The sequence below is a fragment of the Sus scrofa genome, chromosome 1 (assembly GCF_054392235.1).
Source record: "Sus scrofa isolate SSC_HxYL_T2T_F1_AM1 chromosome 1, Sscrofa_HxYL_maternal_Yorkshire_Landrace_v2.0, whole genome shotgun sequence".
In the NCBI taxonomy this organism is placed as follows: domain Eukaryota; kingdom Metazoa; phylum Chordata; class Mammalia; order Artiodactyla; family Suidae; genus Sus; species Sus scrofa.
This window is the reverse complement of record NC_139383.1, coordinates 235,798,912-235,820,712: the sequence shown is the minus strand read 5'-3', so window position 1 is coordinate 235,820,712 and position 21,801 is coordinate 235,798,912. Positions and strand designations below refer to the sequence as shown.

The 21,801-nt window shown below is 40.1% G+C and overlaps 1 protein-coding gene across 1 annotated transcript in view; it reads left to right on the top strand.

Moving 5' to 3' along the window:
• CEMIP2 (cell migration inducing hyaluronidase 2) overlaps positions 1 to 2,906 on the top strand; it is a 79,360-nt gene extending 76,454 nt beyond the window's left edge. Inside the window, 3 exon segments of the mRNA XM_021064787.2 lie at positions 2,128 to 2,231; positions 2,593 to 2,771; positions 2,773 to 2,906. Of these exon segments, the coding sequence (XP_020920446.2) occupies positions 2,128 to 2,231; positions 2,593 to 2,771; positions 2,773 to 2,796 (307 nt within the window). The 3' untranslated portion in view covers positions 2,797 to 2,906.
• The last annotated feature ends 18,895 nt before the right edge of the window (positions 2,907 to 21,801 follow it).

Here is a 21,801-nt window from a genome sequence, read left to right as displayed (position 1 = left end):
ATGTTAGAAAGGTTTGCAGATGATGGGAAGGCTCTTGGAAGGAGAAAACCTTAAAATAAATTTGGGAACAATTTTATTCCACTTTTTAGTATTAAGTTGACCTCCATTGTCCCCAACTTGCTCAGAAGGCTCATCACCATTTTAAAACAATTTTATAGTCATTTTTGCCTTTGCAGCCATCTGTCCCACTGATGAACCCTTGGACAGCATTGTGCTATGACTGGTATAGGAGGTCATTACCTGGGTTACTGGGAAGTGACTAGAAATGAGTAAATTGATTTTTTTTCTTTTTTAAATTAAAAATTATTTTTCATTTTTTTCCCTTTCCTTTCTTTCTCTCTTTGTTTTGTTCTTTTTATCTTTTTCTATTTGTGGCGTGTGTGTGTGTGTGTGTGTGTGTGTGTGTGTGTGTGTGTGTGTAGTGGGGGGGGAGTGAAGTAAATTGATTTTTAAGTGGATGAGTGTACAGTTTCTCTTTTAAAAGGCCTGATTCATTTTTCTTTGTTGGTCTCTGAACAAAGGTGTACAGGAGAGAAACTTTTCTTTTTTTGTGTTGGGCAGATACTGCCTGGAGCCAAGAAGATGAATTTAGTCTCCTTTCTGCCCTCTTGTTTTAGCTGCAGACATAGGTTTACACACAGGCCTTCATTTCATAAAGCCGCTAAAGGAGGGACAAGGATTCTCAGGGAGCAACGGCTGGTCTAGCTTTTGAATCATCGTCAGTTGATCTCTTATGCTCTTAAAGATTTTTCCTGCTATTGAGAATACACACACTCACTCCACTTAAACCAGTCTAGATATGAGTATCACCCCAAATGTTGAGGGCAACACAGTTGCCTTGCAAGGCACCTTATAGATTTAAGAATTAAAACCAATATATGAAAAAGTCACATAGAAAGGAGACATAGTATTTTGAGATACAGGTAGCACTCTGTTTCTTGATCTGGATGCTGGGTACTCGAGTGTGTTTAGTTTGCAAAAAATTAGTGTGCTGTACAGTTAGGAATACTATTCTGCATGTTGCATCTGACAACAAAGTGTTAAGAAGTTATGGGGCAACTTGCAATGCCTTCCAGGGAACCCGGACATGTTGGGATGGGAGTGGGTAACGGGGAAACTGTAAGTGATCTCATGGAACTAGCGGAGTAGTTCTGACCCACTGAAGAAAGTCAGACCTGCAGGATTGCTATGAATCAGACCTCTGATCTGACTCTGAATTGTCACCACTGCTTTGGAAAGACTTCAACAAAGAACCCATGCCAACCTAACACTTAAGAATCTAACTAGAAATATCAAGACCCACATTAAACAAATAAATACTTTACTAAAGGATATACAGTAAGAATTGAATAAAAGGAGAGACTTTCCCTGTCTCTAGATGGAAAAATTAATACTATAAACATGTCACTGTATCTAAATTAAAGTGTAAACTTAACACATTTCCGTCAGTGTCCCGATAGGTTACTTTTCTCTTGTATTTGACAGTTACTAATGAAGTTCATCTGGAAGAATAAATGTGGGAGAATAATAAAAAATTTCTAAACAAATTCCAATAATACAAGGAGCTTATTTTATCTGATATTAAAATAAACCATGAAGCCGTAGTAACTAAGCTGCCATAGTATTGGCAGAGGAGAGGGAGATCAGTAGAGAATCCACAAACAGATCTGAATATATGTGTTGTTATAATAAAAATGACAGTTTAAACCAAATCATGGGGAACAGATTTTGTTTTTTTAGAATTGGTATTTATCCATTTATTTAATAAATAGATAGCAGAACATAAGATAAATAGAGCATCTGAAGGTAACAAAACCAAGCTCTCCTGTTAAAATAGTTTGTTTCATGAAAGAGCTGTGTCCTAAGCCATTCACTCAGTCAGCTGACCAAAGTGAACTGATCTAAATGCTTTTGATTTCCTCTACATTTAGAGACCCCTTGTAATAGCCACTCAAGTTCTAGGTGGGGCAGGAAAGTGGGCACTTGCAACAGCAGGAATGAAAAAGCATGTGGGATGTTTTTTCCTTGATTTTTGAGTTCTGCACTTTATTATATTTGGTTCAGAAAGGTACTCAATAAATACATGCTTAATTATTGATATTTGCTCTGATTTTCTAACTTTTACAGGTCAGTTGTCCTGTTGAGCACACGAGGAGAGATCGCACAGTTCAATATTTCAGATTCATTAGTACCTCTGGGATTAGCCAAACCAGCCCATCTTTATAACAATGGTTTGTATTTGTATTCTTCTCTGAAGCTCTTAGGAGACCAGCACCATCAGCCTTCTTATGGTGGAGTGTGGCTACCAGACTGTTTTCATAGGCTTGTTTGGCTGGGGTGGGTATCATGAAGATAATTTCTAAATCAGGAGACAGTGTTAGAGGAAGTGTGTTGGGATGTGGTTTGTTATTTGGGGTAAGACGTGGGTGGTAAGAGTTCATTGTCTAACATAGGAAGTATAGTTACATTTGTTTGTTTTTCTGTTTAATAGCCATCTTTTATTTCTCTCACCTTTGTCTCACCTCCCAAATTACTTGACTGGAACTAGTAGAGGTACAAATTGAACTTTTTTTTTATTTTTTTTTTTTTTAGGGAGTACCATATTTTTGGGATTCAGTGGAAACTTTAAACCGTCATGGACTAAGCTATTTACCAGTCCTGCTGGACAGGGCCTCGGGCTGCTCGAACAATTTATACCTTTGCAGCTGGACGAATATGGTTGTCGCAGGGCTGGCACTGTCCGCCGAAGAGACCTGGAGCTGTTGAAGCAAACTTCAAAAGCACATTAGAGAGTGACTGTAACTTAAGTGCTGGGGGGAAAAAATGTGAACTAACTTATTTAATTTATGGCATTTTAGAATGACACTGTTAACCCAATGGAACCATTTCCCTGTTTGATTCAGAAAGGGGAGAAAAGAGTTTAAAAGTGATGTGATTGCTTGAATACCAGCTCACGCACCTTCTAGTTGTACACAATGTTCAAGAATTTATTTGTATTTGTTAGGCTGGTATAATTCAGAGAGCAGTTATTCCTTAACTCCCACCCTGTGTTTTGTAGTGACCATAAGCAGTGCTTCACCTTTTGAATACTGGGATGTTGTGTGGGGAGGTGGGGGTTTTGAAAGTCAGCCTGAGTCCTTGGGAGGACCAGCTCTTGTAGCACCTTGGATACTTGAAGTCTAATGCTCAGTTGTATCGTTGACTTTGGGTCAGCAATTGACCTGGGTGGCTGGCATATTCTCTAATGCCCTGGGCCCTGGTTCTGGACAGCCTTTGAGGGTTTTATATGATAATGAATGATAGAGTTTTAAGTGGCAACTCAGGCCCAGCTCATGCCCTTTTTTGCCTGGACATGTGCTATTTTTATTCATTTGTATCTTGATTCCTTCTAAGGGTTCATCTTTCAAACAGGAATTATATTGGGACAAAAGGGCTTTTAGGGGTTAGACATGCCTTTAATCTGTGACCATTGGGCAAAAATTTGACCTGCACCAGGGTCTGAGGTTGGTGGGACCATTTTTGCAGCTTTAATCCTTAGCCTGTTTTGACTGTACATTTGTATTTAAAATGCAGAGCTGAACTAAATATTTACATTTTTTAAAGAGAGAATCAGGCCTTTTTCCTAAACTTATGTTGTTTCAACTTGCACAAAGGAAGTCTCTTCTTGGAGTTGCTCCTACACCCAGCTTATTTGTTGTTGCTTTTGTGTGTGGATTTTTTTTCCCCCCAAGTTTTTCTGCTCACTCACCTCGCAGGATAACTGCAGAAAGTTTAATGATACCCCGAAGTACTGCACTCGGGAAGAAAAAAAGGAGAGCCTTTTAAGGGCCAAATCATGGAGGGAATATAAAGAAACAAACCTCTTTATATAGCCTTAGAGTCTGAAACTCTTCAGTTGTTAGAGCCAATACAAAAAGACCCTGCAATTCCCTATTTTTCTCCCCACTGGGTGCATGCATCACCTGCTAGTGAGGATTGCATATGGTAGAAGGAGATTGCTGCAACAGCCTGAGATGTCACCACACCAAGAGGAAAGAAGCATTGAAATGCCTTTACCTTTTCCTAAACCCACAGTGCATGAAGTGTAGCAGAAGGATGACCACAGTGAGATAGGACAGAGCATGTTCAGGCTGACTTTGGCAATGAGAACAGACAAATTCACTTTTCTCGACAAGAGCAGTGGTTAATGGCCTGTCCTTTAGTGTCTAAGAGAAACTGCAGAGCAGCTCTGTGACTTACTTTACAAAATATGCTACCTCAAAGTGCTACCGATAAACCTTTCTAACTGTAAGTGCTCTTGCTAAGGGCACATGTCTTAATCAAAGTTTAGGTTTTTTGGATTTTGGTTTTTTTTTTTTTTTTTTTTTTTGTATATTGATGAATGAGATCTTACCTATTAAATATATTATTGGATCATGGTTCCTCAAGGTTATTAAAGTTTGTGTGTGTGTGTTTTTTACGACAAATATCTTTTATGTGTGTTTTTTAGAATTTGGATCTTTAAAGATTTGGAGAGGATATGTAAGTTCTAAGGCACTCAGTTTTTCTGATTTATATGTTAATGATCAGGGCCTAAGTTAAATAAATAAAAATATGTGTGCATGTATTTTTTATATATGTGTATGACTCTGTTTATCTGGCAAGCAGTCAATTGGTCAGTCATTTTTCATTTCATATCCCAGCTGTAAGAAGCTATGAGTGGGAAGGGAAACTCATCCATGAAGTAGATTTTGTAAGATTAAAGTAAGCTTCAGAAGGCCAGAACCTCTCCAATACAGAGGTTCTCAACCTTGGCTGCAGTTTGGAGTCACCTGGGGAGCTTTAAAAACTATGAGGCCCTAGGCCTCACCCTTCAGCCCCTACATTCAGATTTAATTGGTGTGGGGTGCAGCCTGGGCATGGATTTTTTTTCAAAGCTCTCTGGGTAATGCTTATAACATGTAGCCAGATTTAGGAACCACTGCAGTAACATAATAGTCCCACTGTTCAACTTCAGTCTATGATTTTTTTTTTTAGGGATGAAAACAAAATTACAAGTATCTACTATATTTATTTGGGATTCCTGTATTACAGAACTTTCAGCCATAAACAAAGCATTTCACTATTGTCTCCTTTTAACAGATCTTTCAAATACAGTGAGTTAGTCTTTGATCACCTCAAATTGTTAAATTGGCTATTGAAGCTGATATACACATTTCAGGAAATTAGGAGCTGGCAATCTGTTTTATTTCTACTGAGAAAATATATTCAAAGGTGATTTATAAGTTCATAAGCATTTTCCATCAGGTGAGGCAATTGGTTGAGCTCCAGAAACGTGGCTTCTACAAATCAGCCAGCTGATGAGAAACACAGTTCCGTCTCCTATGTTGACAGACTTGGGTTCTAAGTCTTTTTCCTGTGAGATTTCAGCCTCTCCACCTGAGTCAGCCTGCCATATGTTATCTTCAGAGGCTGGAAGAGAGTGTTTGTGAGAAGATGAAAGGCAGACTCATGGTTTTGTAGAATATGACTCCAAAGCAGCCACTAAGCTAATGTTTATACCTGGAGTAGGGGAGTGGGGAGGTATTTATGACTCCTCTGTCTCCAGCTCCATCAGAGGAGAACATATCCTCCTGCCATTAGATGGATTATTTGGTTTGGAGGAGGGGTGGGCAATGAGGTGATAGATTGAAGTCTGAATGCTTCAGATAACTAGGCTTTCATTCTGTAAGGGATGAGGTAATGTTTGGATAAGTCCAGTTGAAAGGCATTTCCATAAGCAGGAATTTGCTTAATTTAAGAGTTTTTTTTGTTTGTTTGTTTTTTTCCAGTTAATCCTAATAGGTAAGTACTTAGATTGCAGCATGACAATGATTGTTGACTTCATGATGGAGTGTTGGAGTTTACCCTCTAGAATTCTTGTTTGGCTTACAGATACTTATGAAATCATGTTTAATAACTTGAGAAATTCTCCTAGTAGTAAAGACCGTGAATGGGAATATTTGGGTAACAGATTTCTATCATGGCGTTTAGTTTTAACTTGTTAATAACCCAGTCTTTTGGAAATGTGAGCGACATTCTAGATTGGAGCTCATTTTCAACTAAAGGTCAGGGAGGAAAAAAAAAATCAAGAAAATGCATCTCTAGTCATTTGCCACAAGTTAACAAAATGCTATTCACATCTGGCTGGACTCTTGGCATCATTTGGAAGGTTGAGGGTCTTTTACCCAAAATTATCTTCAATATGAGAGAGAAGCTGAAAAAAGAATGCCCATTAGGGCAGGTGTTGTAGGGAAGGGCACAAACCACTTTATTTTTATGTGATAAAATTAGAGGTTGATGATTGAACCATGAAGTTTTCTAAGTGAGGAACTTTGCTCCACAGAGCATCCAAAAATATCAGCCATAGCAAGATGTGAAAACATTATATCTGAAAATCCAACACATAGTGGGTCAGACAACAACTTCGTAGATTTTCTTTTAAAATATTTCTAAGATGGATATTGTGATTAGTCTGGATTTGGAAAGCAATAACATTCCTCCTTAGAAAAGCTCAGACTTCATAATTAAAATTGATGTCAGGGGTTGGCAAACTGACCTGTAGGACAAACCTGTTCCCCTGTCTGGTTTTGAGCTAATTTTGAGCAAAGAATAATTTCACATCTTTAAATATAACACTTTGGAAAAAGTCAAAAGAAGAGCAATATTTTAGGATGTAAAAATCATATCAACTTTAAATTTCAATGTCCATCAATAAAGTTTAATGGAGGACAGGCCTGCTCATTTGCTTGCATATTGACTGGCTTGCATCTGGCAGTGACAGATTGGAGTGGTTGCCACAGAGACTGTGTGGCCTGCAAAGCTGGAATTATTTGCAGACATATTTTGTTCTCTTGTTCTTTGCTTTATTACATTTCCCAGATAGGGTGTTTTTGAATGCCCAAATTGAAGGTTTTTGGCAGTGCTGTGTGGAGCAAGTCTGCCAGTGCCATCTTTCTGGCGGCCATTACTCACTCTGTTCCACATTTTAGTAATTCTTGCAATATTCGTCACCTTTTCATTATTATATTTGTCATTGTCCTCTGTGATCAGTGAGATCTTTGATGTTACCACTGCAAGAGGAGGACTCACTGAAAGCTCAGGTATTGATTAGCTTTTTTTCAGCAATAAAGTTTTTAAATTAAGGAACACACATTGTTTTTTAGACATAGTGCTGTTGCATACTTAGTAGCCTACAGTGTAGTGTAAACCTAACTTTTATATGCCCTGGGAAACCAGAAATTTGTGTGACTTGCCTTATTGGGTTATTTGGTTTGTGACTGTGGCTGGCACCAAGCCTACAGTATCTCTGAGCTATGCCTGGACTGTGTTGCTTTACTGAAAGAGTTTGCTGATCTTTGATCTTGATGAAGAGTATGTGGGTGTTCATTGTACTGTTCTTGGGAACTTCCTAAGGCTTGAGAATTTTGAAAATAGAAAGTTAAGTGGAAAACCTTCTTCACAATCACCTGATGTACTTAATGAACATGCAGAGTCCCAAGCCCCTTTGCTATTGTTACTTCTCTTGCCTGGTATTAATTTATTCTTTTGTTACCTTAAGATCGTTATTACTGAGACTTTGTTCCAGGGCAAACATCGTTGACAGGCTTAGGTAACACGGCTTAGGCCAAAAATGGCTTCTTTTATGTCCAAAAGCCAAGCCTGGGTGTTCCTGTTGTGGCTCAGCGTGTAACGAACCCATTATAGTATCTATGAGGATATGGGTTCTATCCCTGGCCTTGCTCAGTGGGTTATAGATCCTGCATTGACGCAAACTGTGATGTAGGTTGAAGATGCGGCTCAGATCTGGCATTGCTGTGGCTGTGGTGTAGGCTGGCAGCTACAGCTCTGATTCGACCCCTTGCCTGGAAACTTCAATGTGCTGTGGGTGTGGCCCTAAAAAGCAAAACCAAAACCAAAAAGAATCCATGCCTGGTTCTCTCTCTCCAAGGACCCCCTACCTTATCTGTTTACACCATGTATTCTAATTTAGTTGTTTTTTTGAGGGTTAAGGATTAGAAAATCTGTACTTTTTAAACAAACTTCAGAGCCACTGAAAACACCCCATGAAAGCGCTTGCCCTAGTTTTAACACAATTCCTTGTACTCATTTGTTTGTATCTAGAAAACAGGCCTTCAGGCCAGACAGTGCTTGTATAATGAACTGATTTGAGTATCTGAATGAGGTTTGCATTTAAGCCCTTGCACAAGCACTGTAACTCAGCAAACCATCTGTGCATGGACCAGAGCTATGAAATGAGGAAAGACAACTATGAAGTGAAAACATGTGGCTGCACCCTGTTCTGCAGCTTGTGTGTGTGCAGTTTCCTGCTCTCCATTCTTGTGAGGGCAAACTGCAGTTAATGGTTGGCCTCTTCTAATCCCTTTTATTGTAAACTAGCATGGAATGCAAACAGTTCAGTTCTGATTGCCTCAGTACTTTAACCACTTACGTTTTCACTCTTCCTTCTTACCAAGTGGGAAAAATGCTAACAGGCAGTGATACAGGTCAGAGTAAAGGTTTACGTGACAAGCTGAAGCTGAGTTAGAGGACGTGGTACAAAACTTTCTACGTTCCCACACCCTGTTTCTTTATAGTCATACCTCCACCTCCTCCTCACTACCCAGGGTCCATTGCTGTGGCCTTGTCACCCTAGGTAAGACCATGGTCCCAGCTGTCTCTGCACATTTCACTCCCCATCATTGCTCACATGTTTCAAGTCCAACACTCAGCTCTTGGTAAACTTAGTCAAAGTCAGGTTGGTCCTCATGTCTAAAACAAATTTCCTCTCAGGACACAAGACCATTTTAATACCTGCCCATTAGTGCCTATAATGCTAAAAGTAATATGTTACTGGAAGTTTTGCTTATCTGATCTGCTTGGTTTTTAAGGCAATTTTGCCCTCCTGCTTACCTCACCTACATTTGGGCTGATGCCATGGAAGACTAGCGGAAGTTACAAATCCGGAAAATTCACAAACTGGATAATTAGTCATTGGGTAGTGGGGTGAAGACCATCTGCAGGATATGAATACTTGTATTTGAATGGAGTCCCTTCTGACTGTCTTCAGGAAAGTTATGGATAATACAGTGATTTCCCTCCTGCTTAAGCAATGTTCTCAGAACATGGAACCCAGATGAGTAACCCTACCTGGCTCTGAAACATATAATCCATTTGGATTCCAGGCCCAGGCTCTTGGCCACAAGAAAGTGTATTTATTCCAACATCTTCCTGGAAGCTGTGCTCTGTGAGCACTGGAAAATCCCCTTTGTTTATGATATCTTGCATTTCTGTAAATCACCTTATTTCAATAGCTGAAAGGAAGAGATTTGGTAATTACAGCTTTCCTTTGTTGTAGCTTTATATTGAAAACATATGCCAGCAAGGTTAAGTAAGAATCCAAGTGGATAGATGACATGTAAACAAGATCAGAACTCATGAGGATTAGGGGCTTCCTGTGCAATTTTATCCAGAGGAAAAAGGTCAATTACAAATTCTAATAATTAATTTTTTTGTTGGTGGGAGTATGATTTTATTATATCAATGATCTAAACTTTGTCTTGTTCCCAGTTCCTTGAAATGTTAATTTTTTTTATTTCAGCTGTAAATTTTTATTGTAATATCTAAAATATTATATTTAAAATCTGTTGACTAGTATGATTGGTATTTTGGGCAGTCTACTTCTAAATTATAAACTTAATACCTATGTTGTCGCTACTTATTTGACTGAAATAACATGAGTTTAAATTTTATTTGATCCTTTATTTGATTTGTTTACAGAAGGTAAATGATTAATATGAAGCATAAAAGAAACCACTAAAAGACTGAAAGATTGGTAACATTGGAAGTAAAGGATGAAGAGAAAGAATGATTCTACCCTGATTTTCCTTAACTTTTCCCATTAACTATTTCTACACTTAAATTGGTTTAAGTCAGAGCCAGTACAGTCTATCTAGACATTGAATTTCTGAGTTTGTTTAATGAGATAATGCTATTTTAAACAAATCCTGTTCTCCTTGTGTGTATGTGTGTTTTGCTCTCATGTACCTGAGAGCTTATTCATTGTACCAATATCATGATTTTGGTGAGGACTACAAAGAGAGCATTGCACCGCTGAGTGTGGTGTTAAAGAAAAAAATATTCAGGGTGCTTGCTAAAGATGATAAGGCAGACTTTAAGAGGGCTATTAAAGTGAAGTTTTGTAGTAGTAGAGGCACAGTTTTGATCCCTGGCCTAGCACAGTGAGTAGGTTAAAAGGATCTGGCTTTGACACAGCTGAGGCTTGGATACAATCCCTGGCCTAGGACCTTCCATATGGCATGGGTGTGGCCATTAAAAAAAAAAAGTCTTTTTAGATGAACTTTTAATTTTAGACTACTTTTAGATTTATGGAAAAATTGTGAAGGGAGTTCCCATATACCCCACATCTAGTTTCTCATTATTATTAGTATGGTATATCTGTTATAATTAATGAACTAACATGTTAAATAAAGTACATTTTTTATTCAGGTTATTTTAGTTTTTGACTAGTTCCTTTATCTGTTCTAGAATCCCATCTAGGATACTACGTTAGATTTATTAGGTGTGTCTCCTTAGGTTCTTTCAAGTTGTAGCAGTTTTTCTCAGACTTTTTTTTTTTTTTTTTCCCCTGGATGACTCTGAAAGTTTGGAGTTGTACTGGTCAGGTATTTTGTAGAATGTCACTCATTGAAGTCTGCTATTTTTCTCATGATTAGATTGGGTTTTGGAGAAGACTGTAGAGGTACCATTCTTATCACATTGTATCAAAAGTGCCTATTGATGTTAAACTTTGATGTTAACCTCCATCACCAGGTAGAAGTAGTGATTGTCAGGTTTCTCAACTGTAAAGTTGTAAAATTGTTCTTTCCCCCTCTCCCTTTTCCCCTGCTGTACTCTTTGAAAGAAAGTCACTATGTGCTGCCCACACCAATCTCCTTTTTAAAAAGAGAAACTGTAGCTCAGAAAGATAAAGTCATTTGCCGTAGATACATAGAGTTAATCTTACCTAGTCCAAGGTATGACTTGGGTCACAAGAAGAGGATTATATAAAATAGAGTAACTTAATTTTATTTTAATGATTCAAATAATTTTATTTCACTTAATTTTACATTTCATTTACATATAAAATTAAAGTTAAGGGAGTGCATTTAGCCCGTGCAAAATCCAATGTCCCCTTGTTCCCAGCAATCCTTCTACTCGAAACATATAGATTTGTTAAATACCATAATTTTCATATTTACATACACAAACAGATGAACTCAAAATGAATACAGGAAAATTTATACATGTTGGAAACTAGAAAGGAGCTAGTATCAAAGAGCAGGAACTAAAGTAGCAACCAGAAACCTATACCGGAATTCTGCCCCTAATATGTGAAATCCAAGCAGGAAATTGTAGGATTCTGAATCTTTGGAACATGGTCCAGAGGAAGACAAGAGGTGCATTTGTCTTCTTGGGCTCCTGGATTCTTTAGCTCTTAAAGATGGGCACTGTTGGGACTCTCTAAAGTGCTAGGTCACACATCAGGGATCAATACCCAGGTCTGAGGATGGTACTCTAGTTGTGGGGACTATACTTCAGGAAAAAGAAAAGCGATTGTGGAGTGAAGCTATGGAGTACAAGAAGGGATGAGGAACAAAGGAAACAGTAAAACACAGAGTATAATTCTAAAAAGTACTTTCCATAAGGTAACAAGCATAACAGGATTTGTGTTTGTGTTTTAAAACAGACTAGAAATAAAATATTACATAATAGCTTGGAAGTTATGAGGCAGAGGAAGTTACTATGTGCTAAGGTCCTTGTCTTTTTCAGTAGAAAACAGTCCTGATTAATTTGCCCTTGTCATCATAAAATGCTAAAAAACAAGCACAAAATGCATAACTTGGAAAGTGAAAAGAAAGTTTAAAAGATCTATCTAAAGAAAGTGTAAAGGAGTTCCCATCGTGGTGCAGTGGTTAACGAACCCGACTAGGAACCATGAGGTTGCGGGTTCGATCCCTTGCCTTGCTCAGTGGGTTAAGGATCTGGTGTTGCCGTGGGCTGTGGTGTAGGTCGAAGACTGGGCTCGGATCCTGCGTTGCTGTGGCTGTGGTGTGGGCCGGCGGCTACAGCTCTGATTCGACCCCTAGCCTGGGAACCTCCATATGCCGTGGGTGCGGGCCTAAAAAGCAAAAAACAAACAAACAAAAAAACAAAGGGGAGAAAATTATATATTAACCAAAAAAAGTTGATGTAACAATATTAATATTGAACTATTAATAGAATACTAATAAAATATTAAGCAAGAAAATGCCTACGGAAAAAAGAAGGAAACAAGTAATGATAGGAGATAGAATCAAGGGACAAAGAGAAATATCCCACTTAGAAAAATTGACAGATCAAGGAAGTCAAAGAATTAGTTCCCCTGCTGAATCATGAAATTAGGAAATAGGCACTCTCTTGTTCTCCAATTCAGGAACTATGGTTCAGTTTTCAATTTGCTTTACAGTGTATGCCACATATTTCCCCTGTATTTCTTAAGTACATATTTTCAGTTCTCCAAACTCACCACGTGTTCTGCCTTCTTGAGCCTCATACATGCTTTTCTCTATACCCGGATCTTTCTCCACTCTTTTGCTTGGCTAACCACCCCGATCTCATTTTAACCATTTTATCCTCTGGGAAACTGTCACTGTGCCAGGGGCTCCCATAGCACCTCATACTTTTTCTGTAGTAGCATGTGTAATTCTGTATTGTAATTATCTTTTACTTTTTTTCTCCCCTGTTACACAAGTGTGTGAGCTTTTATTGTAGCACAGTACCTGGCATAAGTTTACTTCTTGAGTAAATAAATCAATGAAGGAATGAAATAAATAAAAATAAAATGTGGGAGTTCCCGTTGTGGCTCAGCAGTTAACAAACCCAACTAGTACCCGTGAGGATGTGGGTTCGATCCCTGGCCTCACTCAGTGGATTAAGTATCCGGTGTTGCCATGAGCTGGGGTGTAGGTTGCAGACGCTGATCAGATACAGCATTGCTTTGGCTCTGGTGTAGGCCTTTGACCACAGCTCCAATTGAACCCCTAGCCTGGGAACCTCCACATGCCGTGGGTGTGGCCTTAAAAAAAAGTAAATAAATAAATAAAATGTAATTACAGATGTAGGGATTAATTCTACCTAAGGAAAGAGCTTCAAAGAAAAAGTAAACTTCAGGAAAAAACTTGGAGAAAGGATAAACGCAAAAGTTGTTCCAGGTAAAGGGAAGCATGAACAAAGGCTTGGAGGCTAGAGAACGTACAGCATGACAGGGACCTTTGAGTAAATTTAGTGTAGCTAGAGAATGAAGGAGGGAGAAATGAAGCTGAAAGGTGAGATCAGAATCATTCCATAGAGCCTGGAATGCCATGTTAAGGATTGTAAATGTCAGTCTGCAGGTGAGATGTAGCCATTGAAAAACACCTATGCAGTAAAATGATTGGGGTAGTTATTCGATATAGTCACCAAATATTTTTAGTTCTTCCTCTTCTACGCCTATATTAGGATTGTACTTCTCTGCCTAAATTTGAAGATAGGCGTGACCACACAACTTACTTTGACCAATGCTAATGTGTGCCCCTTCTGTGTAGGAAATTTTAAGAGACACTATCTGATTTGCCATTGAGCCTTTTCTTGCCTTAGGCATTATGGAAGCATGAGCCTCTTTGAGTAAGGATGACTTTTAGCTCTATGAAAAATACACAAAACTTTGTTGTTATGAGACACTGAGGTACAATAGTTATTGCCGTATCACCTTGCCTGTTTTGGTTAGTATAGGGTTTTGCTGTGTTTTGTTGTATTTCAGATCAGTTAGACTGGAGGCTGGGAGAAAAAGTAGGAGACCATTCAAATAGGGCCTTGGCAGTGTAGAAGGTGAAGAATGGACTCTAGGCACGAGGACAGGGACTGCACTGATACTCCTCATTTATGGATTTTTGGTGCCTGGCACAGTTCCTGGAATAAAGGAGAAGTAGGAGGAAAATCCTTGTTCTCAAGCTTTCATAAAGATTGTTTAGTATTTCCCCAAAGATCTGTTCAAGTCTTAACCTTTGGTACCTATGAAAGTGACATTATTTGGAAATAGGATCTTTGCACATGTAATTAGAATAAGGATTTTGGGATGAGATAATCCCAGATTTAGGATAGTGTATAAACCCAATGACTGGTATCCAAAGAGAAAGCGAAGGGAGATTTGATACAAAGATACAGGGGGAAGCTAGGAGAAGATGGAGGCAGAGGCAAGAGTTATGCAAGTATAAGTCAAAGAATGCTAAGGACTGCATTAGAAAAGAGGTAAGGGATTCATAGAGCTTCCATAAGATATCGATGCTGACAACACCTTTTAAAATGTTATTTTACTTTTTAATTTATTTTTTCTTTTTGGCCCGCCCCTGCACGTGGAAGTTCCCCCCAACCCCAGCGACCCAGCTTCTGGATCCTTAACTGGCTGCGTCACAAGGGAACTCGCACCTTGATTTTAGACTTCTGGCCTCCAGAACTGTTGTTTCTGTTTTTTGTTTGTTTTGTTCTGTTTGTGGTTTTTCCTTTGGTAAAATTTGTAAGTTTATTCAGAGTCGGTACTCCTGGTTGCGGAGTCATCCTCGTCCTCCCGGAAACAGCCTTGGGCCAGGCCTTGCCATCCTCCGGGTTGCAGTGCTGCAGGTCCAGGGGGTCCTAACCTCCTGCGCCGGCGCCTCGGTTTTCACGCAGCGCTCGCCTACCACGTGATGGGCACCTTGGCGCAGCGACGCTTGTCGTCCATCTTGGTCCCAGGACCTGCTTTCGGAATGATGCTTGTGTACTCGGGGGACCTTGGCTTTGCCCTCTTTCCACTGCCTCCACCTCAGGACGGCTGATGAGAAGGTGTGGGGCTGATGCACAGGAGGGTGGTCGCAAGGCTGCGGGGGGCGGGGCCGGGTTCCAGCGCTCGAAGGGCAGCCGCCAGCCCGGGATTGGCGCGGGGCGCGGGGCGCAGGGTGTGGAGCGTGCAAACGCGTACGTCCCTGTCTCGTCCTAAATCTTGGTCAAGAGCCGAAAGGCTGAGGGAAGTAAGACAGACGGGGGGCTTGAGGCATGCTCTCAAGTAGCCGCCTTCGTACTAGGTGTTTGGCTGGAAGATAGCCACTTGCTAGTTGTACTAGTCGCTTGTCCCAGGGTCACCCTGGAAGCCCTCCTCCGGCTCCTTCTGCATCCCTTTGAGCTCGAGCAGCGCCTTCTGCCAGCAGGGCACCAGTGGCCAGGCCTTGGTGTGGCGGAGGGACCGGGCCTGGGCTTCCTTGTCCTCGCTGCTCTCCCGCCTTTAGAGCTCGGCTTGCTCTGGAGCTGAAGCTTCATGCTCAGCTTTGCCCGACCCACGGTGGGTGCCAGATTCTGTTGTGTTAAGCCACTAAGTTAATGGTAATTTTTAATAGTAGCTCTAGAAAATTAACGCCAGACATGTGCTCCACTTCTCAAGAGGGAACCACGTTAAAGTAACATTTCCAGTTCCATCCTCTTTCTCCATCCGATACTCCACCTTCTGCCCAGGAATAAGAGTGATTTATTGATTTGTGAGATTGGAGCATTCACTCGTAGCACCTAATGCTCTTCCAGGCTGTGTTTTAGGCTAGCCTGTGGGCTGGATATGTTCTGCTCATCTCCTCCATTAAGTGAGCAAACCCGATTGATGACCTGGACCTGTTTTCTAGAAGCTTTCTAGGCTTGAAGGTAGGAAAGGTGACACACAATCCCCCATGTAGCTGGCTAAGCATACATATGCCTTGCAGAATGTCACTTCAGATGGTTTCCAAGATTGGACGTGTGTTTTATGGCTTTGAGGGTTTGAGGGCCTGCGGGTCTTGAAGAAGATGAAGTTTATGTGTGTGAGTCCTAAGTGCAATACATATTACTCCAAACTCTTATCAAGGTTTACTTAATACTTAACCCTGATGAAAAAGATATATTTAGGATTCTATTAATGGCAAGTTCACCATTACTTTATGTACCACTAAGAAAGAAGTAACAACTCCTTATGAATTGGCCCAGAAGCCAGTTATTGCTTTGTAATGTCTCTCAGCTTTTCTGAGAGTCAGGCAATTTCTCTTGCCTCCACTGACATTCACTGGTTTGTGATAGGTAGTCCTGTGCACATTTCTCAGTAATGAAATGTTACATTACCTATTTGCAGACTTTTTTTCTTAGTTCCTGTAAAGCACTTGGTTATGCCTTTGTAAGAAAATACAGTCAGTTCCTGTTGTGGCTCAGCAGGTTAAGGGCCTGACACGGTGTCTGTGAGGATGTGGGTTCCACCTCTAACCTAGTTCAGTGAGTTAAGGATCTGGCATTGAGGAAAGCTGCTGTGTAGGTTGCTGATGCTGCTTGGATCCAGTGTTCCTGTGGCTGTGACATAGACTCCAGCTGCAGCTCCAGTTTGACCACTAGCCTGGGAACCTCCATATGCCACGGGTGCGGCCCTAAAGAGACAAAAAAGACAACACCACCACCACCAAAAAAAAAAAAGGAATATATGGAAGCATGATCATTTTTTCCTACAAGGATTATCTTCTGCTCGGTTTTCATGTCTTTCTACATACACAGTAGACTATTTCACTTGTATCAAATTTATATCCCTCTGCTGTGTTTTTGTGCCTCTCTGTATCTCTAAACATTTTGTTTAAATGGCAAACCATAGAGAAAGATTTTTGAAAATACTTAAACAACAGTTAAATAAAGCGCTGTAGTACCAGATTGCACATAACTCAGTAGAGGTGATGACATTCATATGAACAGTTACGACCAGTGGGGCATGTATAAGCAATGACAGTTCAGTCACGACACTGCTTCACTGATAGGGATTGTGAATGCAACTCCTTGGATTGTAAGAAAATCCAAAATTAAATTTGGAAAAAAAAGTGTTCCTTGGAATTATGTAGTGAAACATATAAATTAAATTTTTACAGAAATAGGTAAATGAAATTTACAAACCTCAAACTTGATTATAATCGCTTTTTTCTGTAATAGCGAGCCAGAAAAAGATTAACATATATTGATTAATGTTTCAGTATTTTATCTTATTTGAAAATGACTTAATTTCCATCACATAACTTGGTGAAACTAAGGTTCCAAGTTACTCAAAGACTTTAAAAACTGTTTTTAAGTAGTCATTTTATAAAATCTCATCACTGTTGAAAAGTTTATTTATAAATTTTTACTCCACTTAACATGTTTGATTCACTTGGTCATAACAATCATGTTTAGATTAGCTGTGAAAATTCAACCGATGTAAAAGAGCTAGTCATCATCTTCTAAAAGTTATTTTCTTGCTGGCAAGTTTTGTAAGGGCCAATTTATTTAACTTGTAAAGCTAGATAGGATAAAAGTTGCATGTCTGCGTTAAATTAAATGCTGTTAATTCTGAAGACATGCTTGTTTTAATTAAACCAGCAAACTTAAACTAGCTTTTGTTTACTGAATATTATCCTAGATAACATGTAGTTGGAAAATGTTTGGGTTAATGTTTACATTTCTGAGAGTATACTTAATCTGTATAGTATTTTTGACCTTAAACCATTTAAATAGAGCTCTTTAAAAATTAATTTTGAGGAATTCCTTGCTGTGGCGCAGTAGGCTAAAGATCTGGCTATGTCTCTGTAGCAGCTCAGGTTGATGCTGAGGTGAGGGTTAGATTTCTGGCCCAGTAACTTCCATGTGCCACAAATGTGCTCCCCAGCCACCCCCTCCAAATTAATTTTGGCGATACCATCCAGAGGTAGAAAAATATTACACATCCATAACTTATGTACAAAGACATGCATAAACATACAGTCAGATGAACACAGAGAGCTTTTAGCTTTCGTTAAGATTTTTTATTTGTCTAGTTTTCAAATAGTCTTTTCCCTTTTTTTTTCTTTCTTTCTGATAAGAATTACCTCTTTAAGTTTGCATTTCAAGGAGACGGTCCACAGTTCCTGGAGAAGACTGCATAGAACATTTACATCTCAGAGGCACAGGGAAAGAATGCAGTTTCCTCCAAGAAGGATTTGTGATTCTTAAATGCAGAATTTTACAATGCCTTGCAAGCATTTTGAGGTGAACAGGGGAAGTTTGAGAATTAGTTAAAGGGATAAGAGGGCTTGGAATTGTTTCTAGAGCTACATTTATGTTGTTGTAAAGATTTGCTTTGTAAGGCAGGTACAGATGTTTTTAATCCCTCAAAGAATTGAATTACAGCTTGAATGATAGCAAGACTGACCCATTCATTCAACTACATTATTTTTTTATTTTTTTCAACCACGCCTGTGGCATGTGGAAGTTCCTAGGCTAGCAGTTGAACCTGGGCTGTAGCAGTGACCGTAGCAGCTGCAGTGACAACACCAGATCCTTAACCTGCTGTGCTACAAGGGAACTCCTCAACTATTATTTTTAATTTGCCTTTTTATATCAGGGAGATCTTTAAGATGGAAATCAAAAGATTCCTATGTTCTTGGTTTAGAGCTGTTTGTCCTTTTTTCTTTCTTTCTGGGTATACAGTTTCGTTTAGTTTAGGGGAGAAGGCCTAGGAAAGCTTCCTTTCATCTTTGAATCTGACTAACTTCTGACCCTAGAGCCAATTAAAAAAAATTCTTTTGAATATTTTGTCAGATTTCAGCTAGAACAAACAATAAATATACCTGGCATTACTGAACTTTCTCATGAATGAAAGACACATTCCCTAAAGAAGTGCTAAAGGTGTGACCCTCCCAAGATCCAGAGCCATTTTTGTTACCAAACTGAATTTGGATCTGCTCTGTGGATGTGCAGCAAAGCAACCTAGTGATACAGGGTTGTGGTGAAGGAAAGTACAGCATTGAGTGCAGGGTGCCAAGCAAGGAGAACGGGCATCTCATGCTGAAAAGACCAAAACTCTGATGACTTTCAGGCAGGGTTTTTTTTTTTTTTGTCTTTTTTTTGTTGTTGTTGCTATTTCTTGGGCCGCTCCCGCGGCATATGGAGGTTCCCAGGCTAGGGGTTGAATCGGAGCTATAGCCACCGGCCTACGCCAGAGGCACAGCAACGCGGGATCCGAGCCGCGTCTGCAACCTACACCATAGCTCACGGCAACGCCGGATCGTTAACCCACTGAGCAAGGCCAGGGACGGAACCCGCAACCTCATGGTTCCTAGTCGGATTCGTTAACCACTGCGCCACGACGGGAACTCCTAGGCAGGGGTTTTTAAAGGCAGCATTAGGGGGTCAGGGTCACAAGATGTGTGATCAAGTCATGGACTTTCTTCTTATTGGTTGTTGGTGAGGTAACAGGTGATGTTTCAAGAGTCTTAGTCATCACCATTCTGGTTCTAATCAGTCTAGGGTCTCTGTGCTTGTGGTCAGCATGTAGTCAACATCCTCCACCTGGGTGGTGGCAGGGTGGGGGCAGGGTCTTGCTTTTTGCAGAACAACTCAAAGATATGGGTCAGATTGTTATGTACATCCCTTGAGGAAGAACTGTGAGTCCTGTGACTCTGTTTTATTGCTGAGCTGTTGTTTAAGCTGTTATTATTTTTCTTGCTTGATTGCTTTTCCTTTGTTTCTGCATTCCCTCTCTTTTCTTTATTTTTTCCTTTTTTGTCTTTTTTGCCATTTCTTGGACTGCTCCCACGGCATATGGGAGGTTCCCAGGCTAGGGGTCTAATCGGAGCTGTAGCCGCCAGCCTATGCCAGAGCCACAGCAACGTGGGATCCGAGCCGCGTCTGCAACCTACACCACAGCTCACGGCAACGCCGGATCGTTAACCCACTGAGCAAGGGCAGGGATCGAACCCACAACCTCATGGTTCCTAGTTGGATTCGTTAACCACTGCGCCACGACGGGAACTCCCTCCTCTCTTTTCTAATCTTTGTTTGAGTCTGCTTTTTCGAACTCAGGGATGGCCAAATAAGAAGCTGAGGACATGGAGGGGCTTGTCCTTAAAAGGGCCCACTCAGTTTCATTGTGACCCCAGATCCAGTCTGATTTCTAAGTCACACCCACTCTGGAAAAAGAAATGGTCAAATAAAATCTGAAAGCTCATAACGAAAAGTGTGGAGCTAGGATCTGAGAGGGGTTTATCTACTACCTCCAGAGGCAGTGAGAAAAGCAAGTGAGCTCAAGGGACTCAACAGGTATCTCTTCCTCATTGCCCATTACTCCTAGACACTGGGGAGTAGAGTGGGGGTGAGGTTGCTCCTTCAGTCCCCTCTTCTGACATAAGAACTGTTAAAGATCAACTGAGGCATATTGAAAATTTTAAGAAATTATTTGAGCAAAAATTTATTTAAATTGAGCAATGCCAACCAGAAGTGGTTAGAAATGCTCCATTGACAGGAGCTAGGGAGAGGCTTTTTAGAGAAAAGGTGGAAGCAAAGTAAGGAAATTGTTGATTGACTGTAGCCTAAAGCCTGATTGGTGATTTGGTTGTTATTAGTGTTTTGATTTTGTAACCTTGAGGTGCATTGTATATAGGCTTAAAGTTTGGTTTGCTTATGAGGGCCACCCCAGCGTTAGAACCCCCTTGGACTTCTTGTTTAACGAATTTAACAGAAGGTATGATTCTAAATACTCGTTAGGTGTTCTTTACTGTCTATTACACCTTCCCAGGAACAAACCCTCTCCCCGTCTCTGTATTCTGCCTTCTAGTAGTCACACCTGTCTCTTGTCAGTTCTTTGGTTTTGTTGTGTTTTTGTCCCTTGTTGGGTCAAGGTTGGTTTGGTCTGTGGAAATAACTAATAACTTATTTCCCACTCTGTAGAGCTCTGGGGTGAGTTAAATCTGCTAAAGTTTATGAGTGGCAGCAGTCCCCATTGGTGGATGTAGTAGCAGTTCATTTATTTGGGAACTGGTTATACTGAATGATGCCAGCTGAACAGGAATCCCAGAGATTTGCTTTCGTATAGATTTGACATTTGAACTCAGTGAAGAATGACCCCACTTTTTCTAGCTGTTATAAGCCCCTTTGAGGTCCAAATTTCACTTGTGCAATCTGAGAACATTTTTTGCTTTCATTTGGTATGGCTGGGGGTGGGAGAGTGGAAGTCAGTTGTTTAAAAGGAGGCTCTGTGTTCATGCTGACTCTCTAATCTGTTTCATAGGAGAATTTCCATAGGGATTCTAGGAAGAGAAACAAATGGCTTCTGCAACATTTGCTCTATTAAACATTCCAGTGGCTGGGTCTGTGGCCAGCAGGGCAGCCAAAACCTAAAGAATTTCAAGGAGCATGTATCTGGACACAATATTAATTGTTTCACATCAGCAACTTTGTGTATAGTGCTATGGGGACATCAGTGTTTTCTTTTGTTAGATCCCGGCTAACTCCAAGCATTTATTCTAAAAGGTTTCAATTAGAAAAGAGAATAGAGAGAGCTTGAGAAAGTTAATGAGAGGCACTGATTTTTCACTGTAAATTTCTTCCTCTTTCCTTCTTCTGTAGTCAGATGCTAAATGCTTGAATTTTCTTGGGTTCTCTTTTCCTAGGGAAGGGCAGAGTGTAACTGGGAGAAGCAGATTTCTGAATGCTGTAGTCTAAACAGCTGGCATTGGAAACAGGCGTGGAAGTAGAGACTTCTGGTGATTTGAACAAAGCCCAAACATGCCTGAGGTTAACTTGATTTACAGGAATCAGCAGAACCTGGAAAAGAACCAAGCTCTGAAGCCTTTGTTTGGAAAGTTTTGCAGGCTAGCCAGATATAAATAAAGCTTTTCCATCAGGATTTCAAAACAAAACACTAAAAAAACAGAGGGTGCCTTTATCTTT